General features: G+C 35.6%; 3 protein-coding genes across 4 annotated transcripts in view; all 3 read right to left on the bottom strand.

The window, feature by feature from the left end:
* LOC127853811 (organic cation transporter protein-like) overlaps window positions 1–24,222 on the bottom strand; it is a 289,143-nt gene that overhangs the window by 29,166 nt on the left and 235,755 nt on the right. The window lies entirely within an intron of this gene.
* LOC127853818 (uncharacterized) overlaps window positions 1–24,222 on the bottom strand; it is a 289,097-nt gene that overhangs the window by 52,739 nt on the left and 212,136 nt on the right. The window lies entirely within an intron of this gene.
* The window catches only part of LOC127852544 (1-acyl-sn-glycerol-3-phosphate acyltransferase gamma-like), a 29,968-nt gene continuing 19,601 nt past the window's right edge, over window positions 13,856–24,222 (bottom strand). The window contains exon 6 of the mRNA XM_052386499.1: window positions 13,856–13,953. Coding sequence (XP_052242459.1) covers window positions 13,856–13,953 — 98 coding nt within the window. The remainder of the gene's footprint in view (window positions 13,954–24,222) is intronic.

The raw sequence follows: 24,222 nt of genomic DNA, 5'->3' as shown, positions 1-24,222 counted from the left end.
TGTTTGGTCATTTCTTAGCAAAAGAGAAGAAAATTAGTGCATTAAATGCATGAATTCAGATTATTTGACGGAATAGTTGTTTTTCAAATTGACCCCCCACCCTGTATAGCCGAATAAGGGCTAAATTGCTTTCCGACTTAAATTCAAAGGCATTTTTGGTTGACCGTGTAGCGTTATGTGCTACAAGGAGTCAGAATTCAACGCCAAGGACTCCGCAATCCAGTAAAGCAACAATAGCTTGTGCGTAAAGCATGAACATTCAAACGGACCCAATTTCACCTACATGGAATGGGCGGACATTTTTACAGTTTTTTGACAGCTGCAAACAGATGCTGACACTAAGCCAGCTTTCATATTAGTACAATCATGCATATTTCAAGCTTTATCACCTCATATTATTCATAGAAATACACTTAAAATACATAAATGCATGTTTTTTCTTCATTTTATATCTATTTCTATTGGGTATTTTGACTTTTTCAGGTAGAGTTATGTCTGCGACTAAGCCGAGGGCCACTGGATAAGGGTTGTTGATGGTAAAACAGGTAATAATACTAATTTATTATCATGTACACAGGCAAATAAGCATATTTATGATGCTTAAGGTGTGAAATACTGTCCTAATCAGTTTTGTGGTCACTCAAACTCTTGCTGTCGTGCAATTCCCCATGCAGTTTGTATCGATTATTCCGCGTCCTGACACGTAAGCTCGTGCTCTGTTGGCAGCAGAAGTTGGCACTCAACATGTTTATCCTTGTTCCTGAGCATGTATGCAGCACAGCTGAGTTGATTTGCTACTTGTTACCCTACAATTAGCTTGTGTTTGGTACTGTTTTCTCACAATATGCTTACAGTCATGGTTCCGGCTTGAGAAGATGTCGCGTCCAACTTAAACATAGGATTGTTGTAGACGAGTGTCCCCTCATCGTTTACATTAGAGGGATCTTTTTGACAAAATTTGGCACTTTCAGCAACCAGTTTTGTTTTTTATTTGGTAAATGCTTCTCTCATTCAGTGATTTAAGAGCAGTATTGACTTTATTTGCTTGTCTTTGCATACAGAGGTGACATGGATCAATGATGTTTGTTGTGTTGAGAATTCTGCGGGAAGCTGTGTCCCCAAAAGAAGTACTAGAAACCCCTTTCAGGCAGCCTGCATTGATCTGAGCTGCCTTTCTGCCCCTGTTACTACATGGAACCTCATTTCTAAGCTTAAAATGCTTGCCTACATATATGTATCTTGTTCATTTTAACCTTTCCGTCCATTCTATACCCCCAAAATGAGCATTTTTTCTTTCGCTTGGTTATGAATCCCCATTTTTTACCCAGATTGCCACCATAAAAATAGTCAAAAGTACTTATTTTGTGCCAAAAATATGAAATGTTGTATTCTATTGAACCTCTAAATGAGAGCTGGCAATGCATATTGACCATCTGCTGCAGTTTAAAGGCACCCATGACATTAAATGCTAGGATATATCATTGGCCTCTGGCAAATAAATGGGCTCCGAGCGACAAGGCGCGTTTCAAGATTTCACACTTTTATTGGTGCTAAACAACAAGTTATTGGAAGCTTATTGATTTCTTCTCTTCAAAGTATCTTTGATCTCTCATTTGTACTAATTTGTTTATTTTCTTGGATGAAATTGGATTTTCTTTGCTTTGAAATTGACATTTTTGGGGTGATTTTAAAAAAAAAACCCACAAAATTGACATTATCAAAATTGCTTAGAGTGAAAATATCTAACAAAGTCATTCTTTTCACCACCCCGCATAAGCCCCACGTGCATGTCCATTTGGTTTGTTTTGGTATTTTGTTGCAGATATTGAACTTAGCACATTTAAATCTTAAAGGGACATTTAAGCTTTAACAGGCCTAAAATCGCCTTCTTTGGACCGAAAACACCCGCGTGTGGAAATATGAAAAAAAATGGCCAAATGGACAGATAATCCAGCCAAACTTATTATGTGTGTGCAATATGAATAGGAAGATAAGAATATGCAAGAAAAACACATTTTAATCAGAAGATATTTTTCCTTTAGGTTACAATATACTAAATCTTTTGGAGTGCAATGCTATACTCTCTAAAAACATGAACATCATTTATTTGAAGACACGGTTCTCTGTAGGGTCACTTGCCATGACTTCATTTGAGTATATTTCTGTGTGCATGTGGCAGGGAAAACATTGTTGTTTACTAGAAATTCACTCTTTTATCTGAAGATTGGAGACTACATAAGACTTTGACAGATGGCGGGAAACCCTCATGAACTGGATAGAAACCGGTAAATAGATGGCCGTAAAACAGTGACTTTTGATTCGTGACGAGTTCTTTCTTACATATCGCGTGACCTATCTTTTTATTGCTTAAATCAATTCGGCTTGGAATGCTCTTCGAGAAAAGGTATGGTTATGAGGGTCTCTATGCGCAAAAGTTTGACTTTATTTTTCGTTAAAGTTATTGCTTTTACATTGAATTTGTGTAGGAAATCTTTTACTATATTGTAACCTAAACTAGCTTTATGTGAAAAATGTCATATCATCTGCAAGTGCAAAATATGACTGGGAAAGCTGATTTTTGGTCATTTCTTAGCAAAAGAGAAGAAAATTAGTGCATTAAATGCATGAATTCAGATTATTTGACCTGGAATAGTTGTTTTTCAAATTGACCCCCCACCCTTGTATAGCCGAATAAGGGCTAAATTGCTTTCCGACTTAAATTCAAAGGCATTTTGGTTGACCGTGTAGCGTTATTGTGCTACAAGGAGTCAGAATTCAACGCCAAGGGACTCCGCAATCCAGTAACGCAACAATAGCTTGTGCGTAAAGCATGAACATTCAAACGGAGCCCCATTTCACCTACATGGAATGGCGGACATTTTTACAGTTTTGACAGTGCAACAGATGCTGAACTAAGCCAGCTTTCATATTTAGTACAATCATGCATATTTCAAGCTTTATCACCTCATATTATTCATAGAAATACACTTAAAATACATAAATGCATGTTTTTTTCTTCATTTTATATCTATTTCTATTGGGTATTTTGACTTTTTCAGGTAGAGTTATGTCTGCGACTAAGCCGAGGGCCACTGGATAAGGGTTGTTGATGGTAAAACAGGTAATAATACTAATTTATTATCATGTACACAGGCAAATAAGCATATTTATGATGCTTAAGGTGTGAAATACTGTCCTAATCAGTTTTGTGGTCACTCAAACTCTTGCTGTCGTGCAATTCCCATGCAGTTTGTATCGATTATTCCGCGTCCTGACACGTAAGCTCGTGCTCTGTTGGCAGCAGAAGTTGGCACTCAACATGTTTATCCTTGTTCCTGAGCATGTATGCAGCACAGCTGAGTTGATTTGCTACTTGTTACCCTACAATTAGCTTGTGTTTGGTACTGTTTTCTCACAATATGCTTACAGTCATGGTTCCGGCTTGAGAAGATGTCGCGTCCAACTTAAACATAGGATTGTTGTAGCGAGTGTCCCCTTCATCGTTTACATTAGAGGGATCTTTTTGACAAAATTTGGCACTTTCAGCAACCAGTTTTGTTTTTTATTTGGTAAATGCTTCTCTCATTCAGTGATTTAAGAGCAGTATTGACTTTATTTGCTTGTCTTTGCATACAGAGGTGACATGGATCAATGATGTTTGTTGTGTTGAGAATTCTGCGGGAAGCTGTGTCCCCAAAAGAAGTACTAGAAACCCCTTTCAGGCAGCCTGCATTGATCTGAGCTGCCTTTCTGCCCCTGTTACTACATGGAACCTCATTTCTAAGCTTAAAATGCTTGCCTACATATATGTATCTTGTTCATTTTAACCTTTCCGTCCATTCTATACCCCCAAAATGAGCATTTTTTCTTTCGCTTGGTTATGAATCCCCATTTTTTACCCAGATTGCCACCATAAAAATAGTCAAAAGTACTTATTTTGTGCCAAAAATATGAAATGTTGTATTCTATTGAACCTCTAAATGAGAGCTGGCAATGCATATTGACCATCTGCTGCAGTTTAAAGGCACCCATGACATTAAATGCTAGGATATATCATTGGCCTCTGGCAAATAAATGGGCTCCGAGCGACAAGGCGCGTTTCAAGATTTCACACTTTTATTGGTGCTAAACAACAAGTTATTGGAAGCTTATTGATTTCTTCTCTTCAAAGTATCTTTGATCTCTCATTTGTACTAATTTGTTTATTTTCTTGGATGAAATTGGATTTTCTTTGCTTTGAAATTGACATTTTTGGGGTGATTTTAAAAAAAAAACCCACAAAATTGACATTATCAAAATTGCTTAGAGTGAAAATATCTAACAAAGTCATTCTTTCACCACCCCCGCATAAGCCCCACGTGCATGTCCATTTGGTTTGTTTTGGTATTTTGTTGCAGATATTGAACTTAGCACATTTAAATCTTAAAGGGACATTTAAGCTTTAACAGGCCTAAAATCGCCTTCTTTGGACCGAAAACACCCGCGTGTGGAAATATGAAAAAAAATGGCCAAATGGACAGATAATCCAGCCAAACTTATTATGTGTGTGCAATATGAATAGGAAGATAAGAATATGCAAGAAAAACACATTTTAATCAGAAGATATTTTTCCTTTAGGTTACAATATACTAAATCTTTTTGGAGTGCAATGCTATACTCTCTAAAAACATGAACATCATTTATTTGAAGACACGGTTCTCTGTAGGGTCACTTGCCATGACTTCATTTGAGTATATTTCTGTGTGCATGTGGCAGGGAAAACATTGTTGTTTACTAGAAATTCACTCTTTTATCTGAAGATTGGAGACTACATAAGACTTTGACAGATGGCGGGAAACCCTCATGAACTGGATAGAAACCGGTAAATAGATGGCCGTAAAACAGTGACTTTTGATTCGTGACGAGTTCTTTCTTACATATCGCGTGACCTATCTTTTTTATTGCTTAAATCAATTCGGCTTGGAATGCTCTTCGAGAAAAGGTATGGTTATGAGGGTCTCTATGCGCAAAAGTTTGACTTTATTTTTCGTTAAAGTTATTGCTTTTACATTGAATTTGTGTAGGAAATCTTTTACTATATTGTAACCTAAACTAGCTTTATGTGAAAAATGTCATATCATCTGCAAGTGCAAAATATGACTGGGAAAGCTGATTTTTGGTCATTTCTTAGCAAAAGAGAAGAAAATTAGTGCATTAAATGCATGAATTCAGATTATTTGACCTGGAATAGTTGTTTTTCAAATTGACCCCCCACCCTTGTATAGCCGAATAAGGGCTAAATTGCTTTCCGACTTAAATTCAAAGGCATTTTGGTTGACCGTGTAGCGTTATTGTGCTACAAGGAGTCAGAATTCAACGCCAAGGACTCCGCAATCCAGTAACGCAACAATAGCTTGTGCGTAAAGCATGAACATTCAAACGGAGCCCCATTTCACCTACATGGAATGGCGGACATTTTTACAGTTTTGACAGTGCAACAGATGCTGAACTAAGCCAGCTTTCATATTTAGTACAATCATGCATATTTCAAGCTTTATCACCTCATATTATTCATAGAAATACACTTAAAATACATAAATGCATGTTTTTTTCTTCATTTTATATCTATTTCTATTGGGTATTTTGACTTTTTCAGGTAGAGTTATGTCTGCGACTAAGCCGAGGGCCACTGGATAAGGGTTGTTGATGGTAAAACAGGTAATAATACTAATTTATTATCATGTACACAGGCAAATAAGCATATTTATGATGCTTAAGGTGTGAAATACTGTCCTAATCAGTTTTGTGGTCACTCAAACTCTTGCTGTCGTGCAATTCCCATGCAGTTTGTATCGATTATTCCGCGTCCTGACACGTAAGCTCGTGCTCTGTTGGCAGCAGAAGTTGGCACTCAACATGTTTATCCTTGTTCCTGAGCATGTATGCAGCACAGCTGAGTTGATTTGCTACTTGTTACCCTACAATTAGCTTGTGTTTGGTACTGTTTTCTCACAATATGCTTACAGTCATGGTTCCGGCTTGAGAAGATGTCGCGTCCAACTTAAACATAGGATTGTTGTAGCGAGTGTCCCCTTCATCGTTTACATTAGAGGGATCTTTTTGACAAAATTTGGCACTTTCAGCAACCAGTTTTGTTTTTTATTTGGTAAATGCTTCTCTCATTCAGTGATTTAAGAGCAGTATTGACTTTATTTGCTTGTCTTTGCATACAGAGGTGACATGGATCAATGATGTTTGTTGTGTTGAGAATTCTGCGGGAAGCTGTGTCCCCAAAAGAAGTACTAGAAACCCCTTTCAGGCAGCCTGCATTGATCTGAGCTGCCTTTCTGCCCCTGTTACTACATGGAACCTCATTTCTAAGCTTAAAATGCTTGCCTACATATATGTATCTTGTTCATTTTAACCTTTCCGTCCATTCTATACCCCCAAAATGAGCATTTTTTCTTTCGCTTGGTTATGAATCCCCATTTTTTACCCAGATTGCCACCATAAAAATAGTCAAAAGTACTTATTTTGTGCCAAAAATATGAAATGTTGTATTCTATTGAACCTCTAAATGAGAGCTGGCAATGCATATTGACCATCTGCTGCAGTTTAAAGGCACCCATGACATTAAATGCTAGGATATATCATTGGCCTCTGGCAAATAAATGGGCTCCGAGCGACAAGGCGCGTTTCAAGATTTCACACTTTTATTGGTGCTAAACAACAAGTTATTGGAAGCTTATTGATTTCTTCTCTTCAAAGTATCTTTGATCTCTCATTTGTACTAATTTGTTTATTTTCTTGGATGAAATTGGATTTTCTTTGCTTTGAAATTGACATTTTTGGGGTGATTTTAAAAAAAAACCCACAAAATTGACATTATCAAAATTGCTTAGAGTGAAAATATCTAACAAAGTCATTCTTTCACCACCCCGCATAAGCCCCACGTGCATGTCCATTTGGTTTGTTTTGGTATTTTGTTGCAGATATTGAACTTAGCACATTTAAATCTTAAAGGGACATTTAAGCTTTAACAGGCCTAAAATCGCCTTCTTTGGACCGAAAACACCCGCGTGTGGAAATATGAAAAAAAATGGCCAAATGGACAGATAATCCAGCCAAACTTATTATGTGTGTGCAATATGAATAGGAAGATAAGAATATGCAAGAAAAACACATTTTAATCAGAAGATATTTTTCCTTTAGGTTACAATATACTAAATCTTTTTGGAGTGCAATGCTATACTCTCTAAAAACATGAACATCATTTATTTGAAGACACGGTTCTCTGTAGGGTCACTTGCCATGACTTCATTTGAGTATATTTCTGTGTGCATGTGGCAGGGAAAACATTGTTGTTTACTAGAAATTCACTCTTTTATCTGAAGATTGGAGACTACATAAGACTTTGACAGATGGCGGGAAACCCTCATGAACTGGATAGAAACCGGTAAATAGATGGCCGTAAAACAGTGACTTTTGATTCGTGACGAGTTCTTTCTTACATATCGCGTGACCTATCTTTTTTATTGCTTAAATCAATTCGGCTTGGAATGCTCTTCGAGAAAAGGTATGGTTATGAGGGTCTCTATGCGCAAAAGTTTGACTTTATTTTTCGTTAAAGTTATTGCTTTTACATTGAATTTGTGTAGGAAATCTTTTACTATATTGTAACCTAAACTAGCTTTATGTGAAAAATGTCATATCATCTGCAAGTGCAAAATATGACTGGGAAAGCTGATTTTTGGTCATTTCTTAGCAAAAGAGAAGAAAATTAGTGCATTAAATGCATGAATTCAGATTATTTGACCTGGAATAGTTGTTTTTCAAATTGACCCCCCACCCTTGTATAGCCGAATAAGGGCTAAATTGCTTTCCGACTTAAATTCAAAGGCATTTTGGTTGACCGTGTAGCGTTATTGTGCTACAAGGAGTCAGAATTCAACGCCAAGGACTCCGCAATCCAGTAACGCAACAATAGCTTGTGCGTAAAGCATGAACATTCAAACGGAGCCCCATTTCACCTACATGGAATGGCGGACATTTTTACAGTTTTGACAGTGCAACAGATGCTGAACTAAGCCAGCTTTCATATTTAGTACAATCATGCATATTTCAAGCTTTATCACCTCATATTATTCATAGAAATACACTTAAAATACATAAATGCATGTTTTTTTCTTCATATTATATCTATTTCTATTGGGTATTTTGACTTTTTCAGGTAGAGTTATGTCTGCGACTAAGCCGAGGGCCACTGGATAAGGGTTGTTGATGGTAAAACAGGTAATAATACTAATTTATTATCATGTACACAGGCAAATAAGCATATTTATGATGCTTAAGGTGTGAAATACTGTCCTAATCAGTTTTGTGGTCACTCAAACTCTTGCTGTCGTGCAATTCCCATGCAGTTTGTATCGATTATTCCGCGTCCTGACACGTAAGCTCGTGCTCTGTTGGCAGCAGAAGTTGGCACTCAACATGTTTATCCTTGTTCCTGAGCATGTATGCAGCACAGCTGAGTTGATTTGCTACTTGTTACCCTACAATTAGCTTGTGTTTGGTACTGTTTTCTCACAATATGCTTACAGTCATGGTTCCGGCTTGAGAAGATGTCGCGTCCAACTTAAACATAGGATTGTTGTAGCGAGTGTCCCCTTCATCGTTTACATTAGAGGGATCTTTTTGACAAAATTTGGCACTTTCAGCAACCAGTTTTGTTTTTTATTTGGTAAATGCTTCTCTCATTCAGTGATTTAAGAGCAGTATTGACTTTATTTGCTTGTCTTTGCATACAGAGGTGACATGGATCAATGATGTTTGTTGTGTTGAGAATTCTGCGGGAAGCTGTGTCCCCAAAAGAAGTACTAGAAACCCCTTTCAGGCAGCCTGCATTGATCTGAGCTGCCTTTCTGCCCCTGTTACTACATGGAACCTCATTTCTAAGCTTAAAATGCTTGCCTACATATATGTATCTTGTTCATTTTAACCTTTCCGTCCATTCTATACCCCCAAAATGAGCATTTTTTCTTTCGCTTGGTTATGAATCCCCATTTTTTTACCCAGATTGCCACCATAAAAATAGTCAAAAGTACTTATTTTGTGCCAAAAATATGAAATGTTGTATTCTATTGAACCTCTAAATGAGAGCTGGCAATGCATATTGACCATCTGCTGCAGTTTAAAGGCACCCATGACATTAAATGCTAGGATATATCATTGGCCTCTGGCAAATAAATGGGCTCCGAGCGACAAGGCGCGTTTCAAGATTTCACACTTTTATTGGTGCTAAACAACAAGTTATTGGAAGCTTATTGATTTCTTCTCTTCAAAGTATCTTTGATCTCTCATTTGTACTAATTTGTTTATTTTCTTGGATGAAATTGGATTTTCTTTGCTTTGAAATTGACATTTTTGGGGTGATTTTAAAAAAAAACCCACAAAATTGACATTATCAAAATTGCTTAGAGTGAAAATATCTAACAAAGTCATTCTTTCACCACCCCGCATAAGCCCCACGTGCATGTCCATTTGGTTTGTTTTGGTATTTTGTTGCAGATATTGAACTTAGCACATTTAAATCTTAAAAGGACATTTAAGCTTTAACAGGCCTAAAATCGCCTTCTTTGGACCGAAAACACCCGCGTGTGGAAATATGAAAAAAAATGGCCAAATGGACAGATAATCCAGCCAAACTTATTATGTGTGTGCAATATGAATAGGAAGATAAGAATATGCAAGAAAAACACATTTTAATCAGAAGATATTTTTCCTTTAGGTTACAATATACTAAATCTTTTTGGAGTGCAATGCTATACTCTCTAAAAACATGAACATCATTTATTTGAAGACACGGTTCTCTGTAGGGTCACTTGCCATGACTTCATTTGAGTATATTTCTGTGTGCATGTGGCAGGGAAAACATTGTTGTTTACTAGAAATTCACTCTTTTATCTGAAGATTGGAGACTACATAAGACTTTGACAGATGGCGGGAAACCCTCATGAACTGGATAGAAACCGGTAAATAGATGGCCGTAAAACAGTGACTTTTGATTCGTGACGAGTTCTTTCTTACATATCGCGTGACCTATCTTTTTTATTGCTTAAATCAATTCGGCTTGGAATGCTCTTCGAGAAAAGGTATGGTTATGAGGGTCTCTATGCGCAAAAGTTTGACTTTATTTTTCGTTAAAGTTATTGCTTTTACATTGAATTTGTGTAGGAAATCTTTTACTATATTGTAACCTTCACAACGTCGCCATTTGCAAGCGTACCAAACACATTTTAAGAAACCGATTTTAATTGGAAGATTGGAAAACGACAGCCAATCATATCGCTCGTTTTAAAATGCTTAGGCAGAATCTACCAGTGTAAAATGCAGATAGATTTCGCGATCCGCGGAATCGGTGGTACCCCCTCTCCCCCACATTTCTTTACGAATTTACGCGAATCTCAGAAGTGACCCCCGGGACAACCCGATCCGCGGAAATCCGCGGATCCGCGGAAAAATCACACCCCTATATATTATTAATATAAGCTGCCTCATGGGAATAAGGGTCTTATGTGGCAAGTCTGGGGACCGTTTCAATAAGCTCCCGTAAGTTTGCTACAATTTGTAAACTAGTTGTGATATTCGCAACTTGCCTTTTTGGGTTTAAATAAACTTTCGTAACTTACGATATCGTGGAATGCTGTCAAGTTGATGGTTTTGAATTGATTTCTGGTTTAAGTGTGGAGTTTTGTTTTTATCAATTGAAGGTTTTCTTTTTATAAACTTGATATATATAAACATACAAAAGCAAACCGAATGTACAATAAATAAATCATAGATTACGAGAGAGTTTTACGAGGCCATTCACGAGGCGCTTATTGAAATGGTTTAAGATAATCGTAAATTAAATCGCAACTACTCAAGTTACGATATTGTAACATTAGGATACAATATCTTATTGAAACGATCCCCTGGTCAGGAGCAACCCAATCCCCTAGTAAGTCACTCAAAGGTTTCATGGTCTCATTACCAGACAGGGTAACTCCAGACCAGACTGCACGCTGTATGCTACGTAATCATTCAATAATGAATTACACACATCAACTAAGAAACTAATTAATTAATGAAATATTCATTTAGATTTGTTCAGAGATCAAACCACCATGCAAACCACCATGCATATCACAAAGAATTACACATAAAAGCAAATGTTGGGATGAATCGCACAGACATCAGTGTCTCCCATACTGCCTGTCGGCAACAACCCAGTTAATATATGGTACCCTCGAGTCCAAAGGCAACTACAGTACCAAGAGGATGAGGAATAAATATACACAATTGTACCATATGATAGCTCTCCGCCGTAATCTGACATTGATCTTTACGGATGAATATATTTGGATGTACATATTAAATACCCTTTCTTTCAATATTTTGTATTCCATACTGAAATGAAGGTAAACTGATAAAAGCATAATAAATGTACTGATATGGCATCTTGTAAAACCTGTGCACAAACAAACCCAAATACCACCACTAGAAATAGGTCGAAGACATTGATGTCCCCCAACATGGACAAAAAGACGAAAGGTCATACCGATAGTTTTGCCTAAGTGGTCGAAGCCTAAACTCTAAAATTTTAATGACTACACATTTAGGTAATTCAGCTGTAACAGTTTGAATGAAATCTGCAACCAATCATTTTAAGAGTATTTCAGTAAACAACATTATGGGAACTATGTACCTATATATTCTATAGTGGAAACATGGCAGTTTGTAACTAAGCTGTCTCAAGAAATATTAGATGTAAACATTTTATGTATGCGTCTACGTTAATACAAATAACTTGTTTAGTTCTTGTCGCCCAATTTTTGCCTAATTGTGGCATATTTATTGCAATTATATCAATAAACAGTTATGTGTTTGTCAGAAACGCAATGTCCCCTTCTGCGCCGCTTTGAAGCTATATATTTGACCTTGAAGGATGACCTTGTCCTTTCGACACTCAAAATGTGCAGCTCCATGAGATACACATGCATGCCAAATATGAAGTTGCTATCTTCATTATTGCAAAAGTTATGGCAAAATGTTAAAATTGGAGAAAAGAAAGAAACTAACAAACATACAAACAAACAAACAGACAGGGCAAAAAACAATATGTCCCCCACTTAAGTGGTGGGGGACATAAAAAAGTATGGAATAAACAGCTACATACATGTATCATTTCATAAGCTGGGTTATGGGGCAGCAGACCCCCAAAATAAGGCATTCCACTAGTTAAGAGTTAAAGGGAGTGTCAACCACGATTGACGGAAAAATAAAAGTTTTAAATACCTTATTTTTTACAATTATTAGTTTATATTGATTAAAATATCACGACTGGTATATTACATTACTTGAACAAAGTTCATATTTTCAGTATATTCGGTAATAAAATTGTGCGATGCGAAATCGAAATACATCGCGAAAATAGGTGACATACAATTCACTACGCATGCACAATTTGCAAACCTGGGTTAACCACGTGACGATGATGATCAATCTACTTGCCTAATTTATAGTTAACTGGTAGTTACCTGGTAGACATACCCAGTAAAATTGATTACTGAATATACTGAAAATATGAAAACTTAACAACTTTTTTCAAGTAATGTAATATACCAGTCGTGATATTTTAATCAATATAAAATAATAATTAAAAAAACACACACTATTCTAGAACTTTTCTTTTTTCGTCAATTGCAGTTGACAGTCCCTTTAAATTTGCCTCGTGGTTTACACAATTTCAGTGCAATATCTCCATTCATGAGCAGAGACTCTTTCTATTTTAGTTATAGTAATTTGATCCAACACACCCTAAAATACAACCCCATGTTACACGTTATATAATCATCTAACAATAAATCAAGCATGTAACTTAAAAACTAATCCAAGTGTGACATATTCATGCAGCTTTGTTCAGAGACAAAACCACCTTGCATGTCACAACAAATAGTACAAGAAAGCCAATGTTGGGATGTTTGGTTCAGACATCAGTGTCTCCCATACTGCCTGTCGGCAACAACCCAGTTACTATATGGTACCCTATGAAACCCTCAGACTTTGCTCCAGACCAAAGGCAACTTCAGTACCAAGAGGATGTGGGAAAAAAACCATACCCAATTTAGCAATAGCTCTAGAAACATTGTCCAGACCTGTATAGTTATGCATGAATATATTTAAATACCATTCCTTTCAATATTTGTGTTTCCATACTAAAATCACAGGCAGCTTACCCCAGGGGTTCCAGATTGTTAAATGTACATGTACACCTATTGTGTATGGTTTGACTTTTCAACAACGAATATTGACAAAAATAGGGGAGGGGCCGTGGGGAGGGGGGCAAATTTATGATACTGCTGCCTGTGACTAGAATCAAGGTAAATTGATCAATGCATAATAAACATACTGTAGTGGCAGCATCTCGTGAGCACTATCAAAACCAAACACCACTACAAATGTGTCAAAAACACTGATGTCAGCTCAACACATGCTTGGACACAGAACAATCCATTTTTTTTTCTACAGTGGACAAAATAACAAAGCTGCATAGTTTTGCCAAAGCGTTCACAATCTAAATTCCATCCTTTCCTATTTATTACAAAATAAGGTATTTCAGCTGTATCGGTTAGAACGAAATCAGCCACTATAAAATTACACAATTTTATTTGGTCTTATAAGCAGACCGGGATGCTCCAGACTTGACTGTGCTGATGCGCAGGCTTGTGAGGAGCAACGCTTGCCTCATTAAATATATGACCCATATGATGCGGCTCTAATGAGTAGCATCTCAGATAGTATCTATTTTCCGGCAGGTGACAGTTATACCTGACAATCATTGCACATGTGACTTTTTTCCAGCAATGGCGTCCATCAGGCTGGGCTCTGGTCTGTCAGTGGGGAAACCCACCGTAATATCTAGCACTGTTGGAACTGAAATACCAGTTGCTAAGTAAACCCAGAGTCATATTGCACACAATAGAAAGTGAAATACCCGAATTCAACCCTTTCCCTCTCAGAAACAAAGTGAAAATGGCTATGTGCAAACAGCATAAAACCAGAACAGCCTGCGAGTAGCTCGCTGTCTGTTCAGGTTTTATGCTGTTTGTTGCTCATCAGTATCTAAGAATTGGAATTGAAGCCTTTAAAACTTGAATCTAGTAAGAAAGGTCTTTAATTAGATTTAACTTTCTGAGGGACTACAAATACGTATCTAAGTTGTAAAGGGTTAAACAAGAAACCGTCGGAGACGGGTGATGCTCCCCAAAGGTTTTTTTTGTCACAATATTGCACTATATGTTCAGATAAAAGGAAACGTCTCGAGGTGCATAACTTTGGACAAAATAAAACGATGGATGGTTTAGCAACTTAAAAATTTCAAAGGGCCATAACTCTCTAAATAAATCATCTAACCAGAACCCACTAATAACATGCGCATCTCCTCAAAGTAGTTAAGCTTCCCATTAAGCTTCATTGTATTCCAGTCAGTAGTTGGGGAGAAATAACCCGGAAAAGAATTGCACTATATGTACAGTTTATAGAAAAATTTAAAGGGCCATAACTCATCATCCGAACATAACCGGCTGATAATATGCACATCTCCTCTTGATAGTGAAGCTTCGCATAAAGTTTCATTAAATTCCCGTAATAAGTTGCTGAGAAATAGCTCGGACAAGAATTGCACTATATGTACAATGGAAAATTTCAAAGGGCCATAACTCTGTGAAAAATCATCCGACGCAAACCGGCTGATATTATGCACATCTCCTCTTGGTAGTGAAGCTTCCCATAAAGTTTAATTGAATTCCGGTCATTGGTTGCTGAGAAATAGCCCGGACAAGAATTGCACTATATGTACAGTTAATGGAAAATTTCAAAGAGTCATAACTCTGTGAAAAATCAACCGACCAGAACCGGCTGATAATATGCACATCTCCTCTTGGCAGTGAAGCTTCCCATAAAGTTTAATTGAATTCCGGTCATTAATTGCTGAAAAATAGCCCGGACAAGAATTGCAATATATGTACAGTTAATGGAAAATTTCAAAGGGCCATAACTCTGTAAACAAGAGCACCGCCTTGCGGGTGCAGACCGCCCATCTATTTTCTTTTTAAAGGTGAAGGGACTCTCAATTTAAATCACAAAGAAGGGACAGGTGGAGTGAAGAGGGGTGTATAGTGTGGGGGTGTGGACATTTATTACATTATCTTCCAAAAATGCGGAAAAATGCAAAAAAAAAGAAAATTCGGGGGGGGGATTCTTGGGTGCAATGGTTGGACTGTATTTCAAAAATAAAATAATAAAAATTTGTGTTTTTTAACCGTTCAAAAACAATAAATTTGGGGGTGGTGGGGTTGGGGGTATAGTGTGATGGTGTGGTGGTCATTTGTGAGATGATCTTAAAAAAAATAGGGGGGGGGGTTCGGGGGGAGGGCACGGGGGATGGTTTGGGTGAAGTCTATTGTGGTATGTCAGGTAAGGGTAGTTTTGTCAAAGTATCAATCAAATCTAATCATAAATAAAGAAGTTATGGCAATTTTATCAGAATTTAATAATCTTACCTTGAGAGTCAAGGTCATTCTAAGGTCAAGGTAAAATTCAACTTGCCAGGTACAGTAACCTCATGATAGCATGAAAGTATTTGAAGTTTGCAAGCAATAGCCTTGATACTTTTGAAGTAAAGTGGATCGAAACACAAAATTTAACCATATATTCAAAGTAACTAAGTCAAAAAGGACCATCATTCTGTAAAAATGACAACCAGAGTTATGCAACTTGTCCTTTTACTGTCCCCTTATGATAGTTTGCGAGTGTTCCAAGTATGAAAGCAATATCTATGATACTTTAGGGGTAAAGAGGACCAAAACACAAAACTTAACAAAATTTTCAATTTTCTAAGTATAAAGCGCCCATAATTCCATCCAAATGCCAGTCAGAGTTACATAACTTTGCCTGCAAAGTCCCCTTATGATAGTTAATAAGTGTTGCAAGTATTAAAGCAATAGGTTTGATACTGCAGGAATATAGTGGACCTAAACACAAAACTTAACCAAATTTTCAATTTTTTAAGTATAAAAAGGGCACATAATTCTGTCAAAATGCCAGTCAGAGTTACATAACTTTGCCTGCACAGTCCCCTTATGATAGTTATTAAGTGTTGCAAGTATGAAAGCAATAGCTTTGATACTTAAGGAATAAAATGGACCTAAACACAAAACTTAACCAAAATTTTCAATTTTCTTAGTATAAAAAGGGCACATAATTCTGTCAAAATTCACGCCAGAGTTATCTAACTTTGCCTGCCTAGTCCCCTCATGATAGTAAGTAAGTGTACCAAGTTTGAATGCAATAGCATTGATACTTTCTGAGAAAAGTGGACCTAAACGCAAAACTTAACCGGACGCCGACGCCAAGGTGATGACAATAGCTTTTTTTTTCCAAAAAATAGATGCTAAAAATCATCCGACCAGAACCTGCTGATAATATGAACATCTCCTTTTGGTAGTGAAGTTTTCCATAAAGTTTCATCGAATTTCGGTTATTAGTTGCTGAGAAATAGCCCGGACAAAAATTGTGCACGGACGGACACACGGATGGACGCACGGCCGGACGGAAAGACGAAGCGGCGACTATATGCTCCGCCCAAAAATTTCTGGGGGAGCATAATAAACATGACTGGTAAAATACAGCAATGTTGAACAAAGTTTGAACTGAAATATCAGGTCTTCAATTTAGGCTACACTATAATTATATCTAACTGAATGGAAATTTGAAAAAAAACTGAAACTTCAATTTCACCTTTAAATCTTGCCAGCCTGAATCAGTATAGCCGAAAATTAAGGTGTAATGTAAAACCATTAATATTTGTTGGACATAAACTTAATATATATATATATTGATTTTGTGGTTTGATCGATCCATGAGTTTAACACAAACACATCGGCAAAAGACCAATGCAAATTCCCTTTTTTTTTTGGCAAAATCAGACATACATCAATTTACTTGTGCACAAAAGTATTTTATTGAAACCATGAAATTCACTCTGACGAATGTAAATAACATTAAAGTAATCACTCTGGATCAGCAGACGATTTATTTCATAAATCAATCTCTGGGTTAATGGTCGCCATCTTTCGAACTACTTTCAAAAGTACAACAACAACAATAACAGTAGAAGACAATTTTAATTGCGAAAAGTTGAAAAATTGAGTACATGTGTTACGGTTGTTGAGTGAAATAGTGTTATTTTCAACTGTGTATGAAGCATGTGAACTGGTAGTGGAATAACCGAATTGTTGGTGGAAATGGAATTTAGAAATATATCTAATAGAGCTAATTCATCATCGTGTACAATAATCATCAGCATCATTTCTGTGGAACATTGCACTATTAAAAAAACAAGTGTTTCATAGATATGGTGCTTTTGACATAGTTCACTAACCATCAAGACTGAAATGATTCATGCACACAGGTAAAGTAAATAATTGAATTTGTGCAGAATGTTTATTTTTTACAAATTATTATTTAATTTGACCAATTTATTTTAGATTGATTGCACTGAAACTCAAAGTCTAAAGCTTAGTAAGACACTTAAGCCAGTTTTCTGAGAAGAAACAATACTTGTTCAGAGTATAGCAGGCTCATGCGGCCTCTGGTTTATTTATTTGGCCTCGGCCTTTAACCTGGGTCGCTTTGATTTCAGGTGTTTAGCCCCCATATCAACAAGGCTCTCGACCCTATATGTAGTTATTCATATTGTTTAAAGATTTTGAGAACCCTCACTCGGTGCCAGTGGGGATAAAACAGGGACCTTCTTATAGCTAGATGAATGCATAAAATATGCCAGCAACACTTTATAATCAATTACTTTATAATTGATGATTCTGTTCTTTTAACTACATTACTAATTTACCAAAACAATGTGAAACACATTTTTATGCCCCCAAAGGAGGGCATATAGTGATCGCACTGTCCGTCTGTCTATCCGTCACACTTTGCATTTAGGTTTCGAAAAAATGCTCATAACTTCTATGTCGCTTCAGATGTAACATTCATATTTGGTATGCATGTGTATATGGACAAGGCCTTCTCATACACACACAAATTTTGACCCCTTTGACCTTGAACTTAGGGTCGGCTTTTAGGTTTTGAAAAATGCTCATAACTTCTATTAAAGCGTTTATCGGGGGCGTATGTCATCCTACGGAGACAGCTCTTGTTTTTGCAACTGTCCTCTGCACAAACCATGATATATCTACATATATGCATCCAACCAAATCAGTAAAACTATTTGTCACTTAATTACAGTAAACTTATTGCATGTTAACTTTTCAACAATATATATATACATGTATATATAATTATATATAACAGATCTTGAAAAAAACTCACATCAAACTTCAAATTGTTTTAGTAAATTATAGGCTTTAATTGGTATTGTGACATTGACACCACTCATGCATGCGACTATACAATTATACAACTATGGAGCACATTATTTATGAGAAATTCCAATACATCAACATATCGTCTCAGATTTAAGGCAGATAATCTAGTGCTTTTTTGCTGCCATTTTTACTATTACACATTTTTTCATTTTATGTTATGATGCATTGATCTTGTTTCTAAATTAACCAAGCAATCATGTTAAACTTTGAAGAAAGATGTTGTCTGATAAATATAGAAAATATAATCACTACAAAGTGAACAAAATTCAGTTGAATACTGTGACCAACAAAGATTTGCCAAAGAGCAATTCAGATCATGATTTAAATTTAATACAAGTAATGTGAAAGTCTGCCTATTGGATCCCAGTTAAGACTTATTTGTCAAATCTGCACATTAATTTTCCCTTAGCCATGTAGAATTGGGGACTAAATACCATCAAGTCATGTAAAAAGGAGCAGGGAATAGCACGCTGCTATTGATCTCTTGAGCTTTCACATGAATTTTACGGGTAATTTTCATACAACAAATGATATTATGTAGTGTAATGATAAAGCATTATGAGCACAAATTATATCTCTTACTAGTGGTGCAAAAATCATTTAAGTGTCACATTTCAAAAGAAAATTTATATAAAAAGGTATTATTAATTGTTAAAACGTTATAAAAGGTTATTTCAATTCACTAAAGCATTTAATTACAAGAACAAGTGCATTTTATGTCCATTACAATACATGTAACAGTATTGGCATTGTATTTATCTGCATTTGATGTGCATTTAATACACTTAAAAATGCAGACAAGACACACTTCTAACAGAAACAAATGTATTTTTTTCTGCATTTTTCCAGCATTAATACTCTTCAAGTGTATTTTTTATCATCCCAAATACACTTTACCAGGAAAAAGGTATGTTAAAATGCATTTTTAGTTTGTTTTAAGTATATTTTCAAATGCATTAAGACACTCTTTTCTTTTGCAAAAAATGTTGAACAAAAACTTGAAAATATTTAATATACTAAAGTGTAGTAATAATTAAAGTTTTGTATGAGCATCAAAAACAGTGTCAAATTCATACCAGTGCCTATTTAGTAGCAGTAGGCCTTATATGGTCTACTTGTGGTAGAAATAATGCATTTTGTATAATACAACATACATAAATTAAAAAAATATAGCTGCCCATACAGTTCAATACAATGTTCAATTAACTACACTATGCAAAGTTGAAATATGACATCAAGCTTGGAATAATCTTTTCAATAATGAATAATATGCTGTTTTAATTTATAAGTGAAATAGACACTTGCATATAAAAACTGATTTTAAATCAAAACTAAATGTTTAATTTGATTTTTAGCTCCACTGGCCAAAGGTCCTGTGTCCATCGTGCAACCATGCATAAACTTTTCCTTTAAACATCTTCTCCTAAACTACTGGTCCAATTCTGATGAAATTTCTTAGGAATGTTCCTGGGGTGTACCTCTTTCAAATTTGTTCAAATTATGCCCCTGGGGTCAAATTTGACTCTGCCCCGGGGGTCACAAAATTGAAAATTTGCTTAAGTAAGGCCTATTTTGTGAAAACTTTCAAAATCTCCCGTCCATAACCATTGGGCCTAGGGCTATCAAATTTGGTATGTAGAGACATCTAATAGTCCTCTACCAAATTTGTTCAAATTATACATCTGGGGTCAAATTTGACCCTGCCCCGGGGGTCACAAAATTGAACATATGCTTATATAGGGTATATTTTGTGAAAACTTTACAAATCTTCTCGTCCATAACCATTGGGACTAGGGCTACCAAATTTGGTATGTAGTGGCATCTTATAGTCCTCTACCAAGTTTGTTCAAATTATGCCCCTGGGGTCAAGTTTGACCCTGCCCCGAGGGTCACAAAATTGAACATATGCTTATATAAGGCCTATTTTGTGAAAACTTCAAAAAATTTCTTGTCACTTACAATCCGGCCAAGGGCTATCAAATTTGGTATATAGTGACATCTAATAGTCCTCCACCAAATTTGTTTAAATTTAATCCCTAGGGTCAAATTTGACCCTGCCCCAGGGGTCACAAAATTGAACATATGCTTATATAATGCCTATTTTGTGATAACTTAAAAAAATCTTGTCCATAACCATTAGGCCTAGGGCTACACAATTTGGTATGTAGTGACATTGTATAGTCCTCTACTTAGTTTGTTCAAATTATGCCCCAGTGTTCAAATTTGACCCTGCCCTGGGGGCCACAAAATCAATTATTTGCTTATATAGTGCCTATTTTGTGAAAATTTTAAAACTATTCTTGTCCTTAACCATAAGGCATAGGGCTACCAAATTTGGTATGTAGTGACATGTTATAGTTCTCTACCAAGTTTGTTCAAATTATGCCCCTTGGGTCAAATTTGACCCTGCCCGGGGTCACAAAACTGAACATACGCTTATATGGGGCCTATTTTGTGAAAACTTTAAAAATCTTGTTGTCCATAACCATTGGGCCTAGGGCTACCAAATTTGGTATGTAGTGACATCTAATAAACCTCTACCAAATTTGTTCAAATAATGCCTCTTGGGTCAACTTTGACCCTGCCCCGGGGGGTCACAAAATTGAATTAATGCTTTTAAAGCGCCTATTTTGTGAAATCTTTAAAAATCTTCTTGTCGAAAACCATTTGGACTATGGCTACCAAATTTGGTATGCAGTAACATCTTTTAGTCCTCTACCAAGTTTGTTCAAATTATGCCCTTTGGGTCAAATTTGATCCTGACCCGCATGTCACAAAATTTAACATTATATACGCTTATATCTTGCTTTTTTTGTGAAAACTTTAAAAATATTCTTGTCCTTAACTCTAGGACCTAGGGCTACCACATTTTGTATGTAGTGAGATATAGTAGTCCTCTACAAAGTTTTCTCAAATTATGCCCCTGGGGTTAAATTTGACCCAGCCCAGAAGGTCACAAAAGTGTACATGTGCTTAAATAGGGCCTATATTTAAGTATTTGCACATGCAGAGAAATTTGTTTCAGCCTTTTTTCAGCAGTGGAGTGATACAGGGCCATCATGGCCCTCTTGTTTAAATACTCAAAAAATGAAACCGTGTTCATGCTTGCATGAACACAGTTTATAAATGCTGTCAGAATTATAAAATATGCAATTACTATAAATACAAATGCCAGGGAAAAGTGCTTTTTGTACTAAAAAATTCCAATGAATATTACAATAATACATTCTGAATACTTTAGTATGTAATTAACAGTTTTTGTCTGAGAAAATCACTAAATTTTATATATTTATTCAAATTCACATAAATCATATTTCAAAAACACATCATTACTTCAAATCCTTTCACACAATACTGAAAAATAAGCACAGTTTCTGATTGTTATTGATTCTTTATTAATTTATACATGTACCATTTTTTAATCTTGATGCATCCTCAATTGTATAATGCACATCTTAATCTGTTTTAACAATTACAATATAAAGATTAAGGCTGACTCAGTAAAATAATAATCCATGATTTCTGCAGTACTTGCAGACAAAATAGGAATACTGCTGTGATATTATCTATCTATCTAATGGGATATTAATTTGGCTTCAATAGAAAAAAATCAAAGCATACACATGTATAAAATGTGTATGTATATATGAGTTAAACTTAAATTGATTGACCATCAATAAAAAGATATTATAATATATGTATGTATATATATATCCTTGTTAAACTAAAAATTAAATATGTATGTTTCTATTACATCATTTAGGACTTTTATTTTCAGACAAAGTAGAGTGAAGCTTAAAACAGTATCCAATTGTAACAGTCAATATTTGGAAAATCAACCTTATAATTATTTTCTGTGTTGGCCAATGTCATAATTGGTATAAAATGTATATTGAACTGGAAGTTTTCTTTATTTTAAATGATAACATTTGCTTGGTCAGCCATAATTGTCACAATCAAGTGGTCTTTTTACACTGTAGTTTTCTCACTGACTATGGGTTTGTTCCGAGAATGAGCCACACAAAGTATCGTTGGGGAGATGAGTTGTCAATTTTATGTTTATCAGTCTTTCATAATCCAGTATACCTGTAAAAAGGGAATTTGTAACTAATAATCACACAATATGCACAATTAAAATTGTTTGCATTTAGATTTATTTAGTACTGCACATTAATCATTTTCCAAAAATATGTAGCAACATTACATTATATAATGCTGCAATACTAAAGTAATTTACTAATTAAAGGTCGCTGATGTGTAATGGATGTGGTGTCCACCTAATGATCTGGAGGTCACTGGTTTGATCCCCAGTGTGGGAGCATTCTTAAGAAATCTCCAAGAGACACCCAAGTACTGGTTCTAGGCCCAGGAAACGAACTCAAGAGCATTTCACATACATGTACGTAGTTAGTACTTTAAATTTAATCGAACTAAAAATGGGTTAAAACTAACAACTGAAACCCTTATTAAAGGGATCTTTTCACGCTTTGGTAAATTGACAAAATTGAAAAAAGTTGTTTCAGATTCGCAAATTTTCGTTTTAGTTATGATATTTGTGAGGAAACAGTAATACTGAACATTTACCATGGTCTAATATAGCCATTATATGCATCTTTTGACGATTTTAAAACCTAAAAATTATAAAGCGTTGCAACGCGAAACGATTGAATAATTTGGAGAGTTCTGTTTTTGTCGTTAAATTTTGTGAAACTACGAAGATTGCTTATATAAAGTATAAAATACGTCAAGTATGTGTACTCGGCGGAATAGCTCAGTGGGCTAGAGCGTTTTTACTTCAGGACTCTGGCAGGACTCCAGGGGTCACTGGTTCGAAACCTGGACCGGGCAATGTTCATTTCCTTTTTTAAATTTTATTCTTGATTTTTTACTGGAGCTGTTACGATAGAATGCTTACATTTATCGATATAAAGCATTTAATGAATAAGTTAAAAAATGCCAAAATCTGTGAAAAGGCCCCTTTAATACATTTTATTTTGAATCAAGCAAATGTGCAAATTCATTAAAAATAATGAGTAAAATTTAAAAATTCTACTTTAAAGTAATCATGATAATTTAGATCATTTTCAGAATATTTAATGATGATAATGATACAATTATATATTCCCTAAATGATAAAATAAAACATGTACTGTTAATTTATGAAAAAAACGTTTTAATTTTATCAATATCATGGTAATTACAACTAGATACAGGCAATTAGATCAGAAACGTGCATTAATTATATTAACCCATTCATGCCTAGCGTCCTGAAAAAAGGACATTGCAAACAGCGTAGACCCAGATGAGACGCCGCATAATGCGGCGTCTCATCTGGATCTGCGCTGTTTGCTTAAAGAAATTTCTGTAAGAAATATTCTAAATATAGAAATAAATATACCAGACACCCCTACTTTTGGAAATAAATTGATCCAATTTAGAAGGATGGGAGAGTCCACTGGGCATAAATGGGTTAATGAACAACCCAGACATTTGTAGTGATTTATGGTCACTATTTGATTAACGTTCTATACATAACCTGTCATAAAGGGTATTTTTTAGCCAGTACTACAATCGGCAATATAGTCTGTATTGCATACATATTCCAACGTCTATTATCGATTCGCTTCCTCAAACTGCACAAATATTTAATGTTTACATCGCGAAACGTAATGCATCCAGTTTCACTTTCGGTTTGGTTGGTTTTGTAAACACCGTAATTTCATCTTAAAAATTGGATGATAGGGTGATTAAATAA

This window comes from Dreissena polymorpha, chromosome 12 (genome assembly GCF_020536995.1).
Source record: "Dreissena polymorpha isolate Duluth1 chromosome 12, UMN_Dpol_1.0, whole genome shotgun sequence".
NCBI lineage: Eukaryota > Metazoa > Mollusca > Bivalvia > Myida > Dreissenidae > Dreissena > Dreissena polymorpha.
Note: the sequence above shows the minus strand (reverse complement) of the source record. Positions and strands in the feature narration are given on the sequence as shown.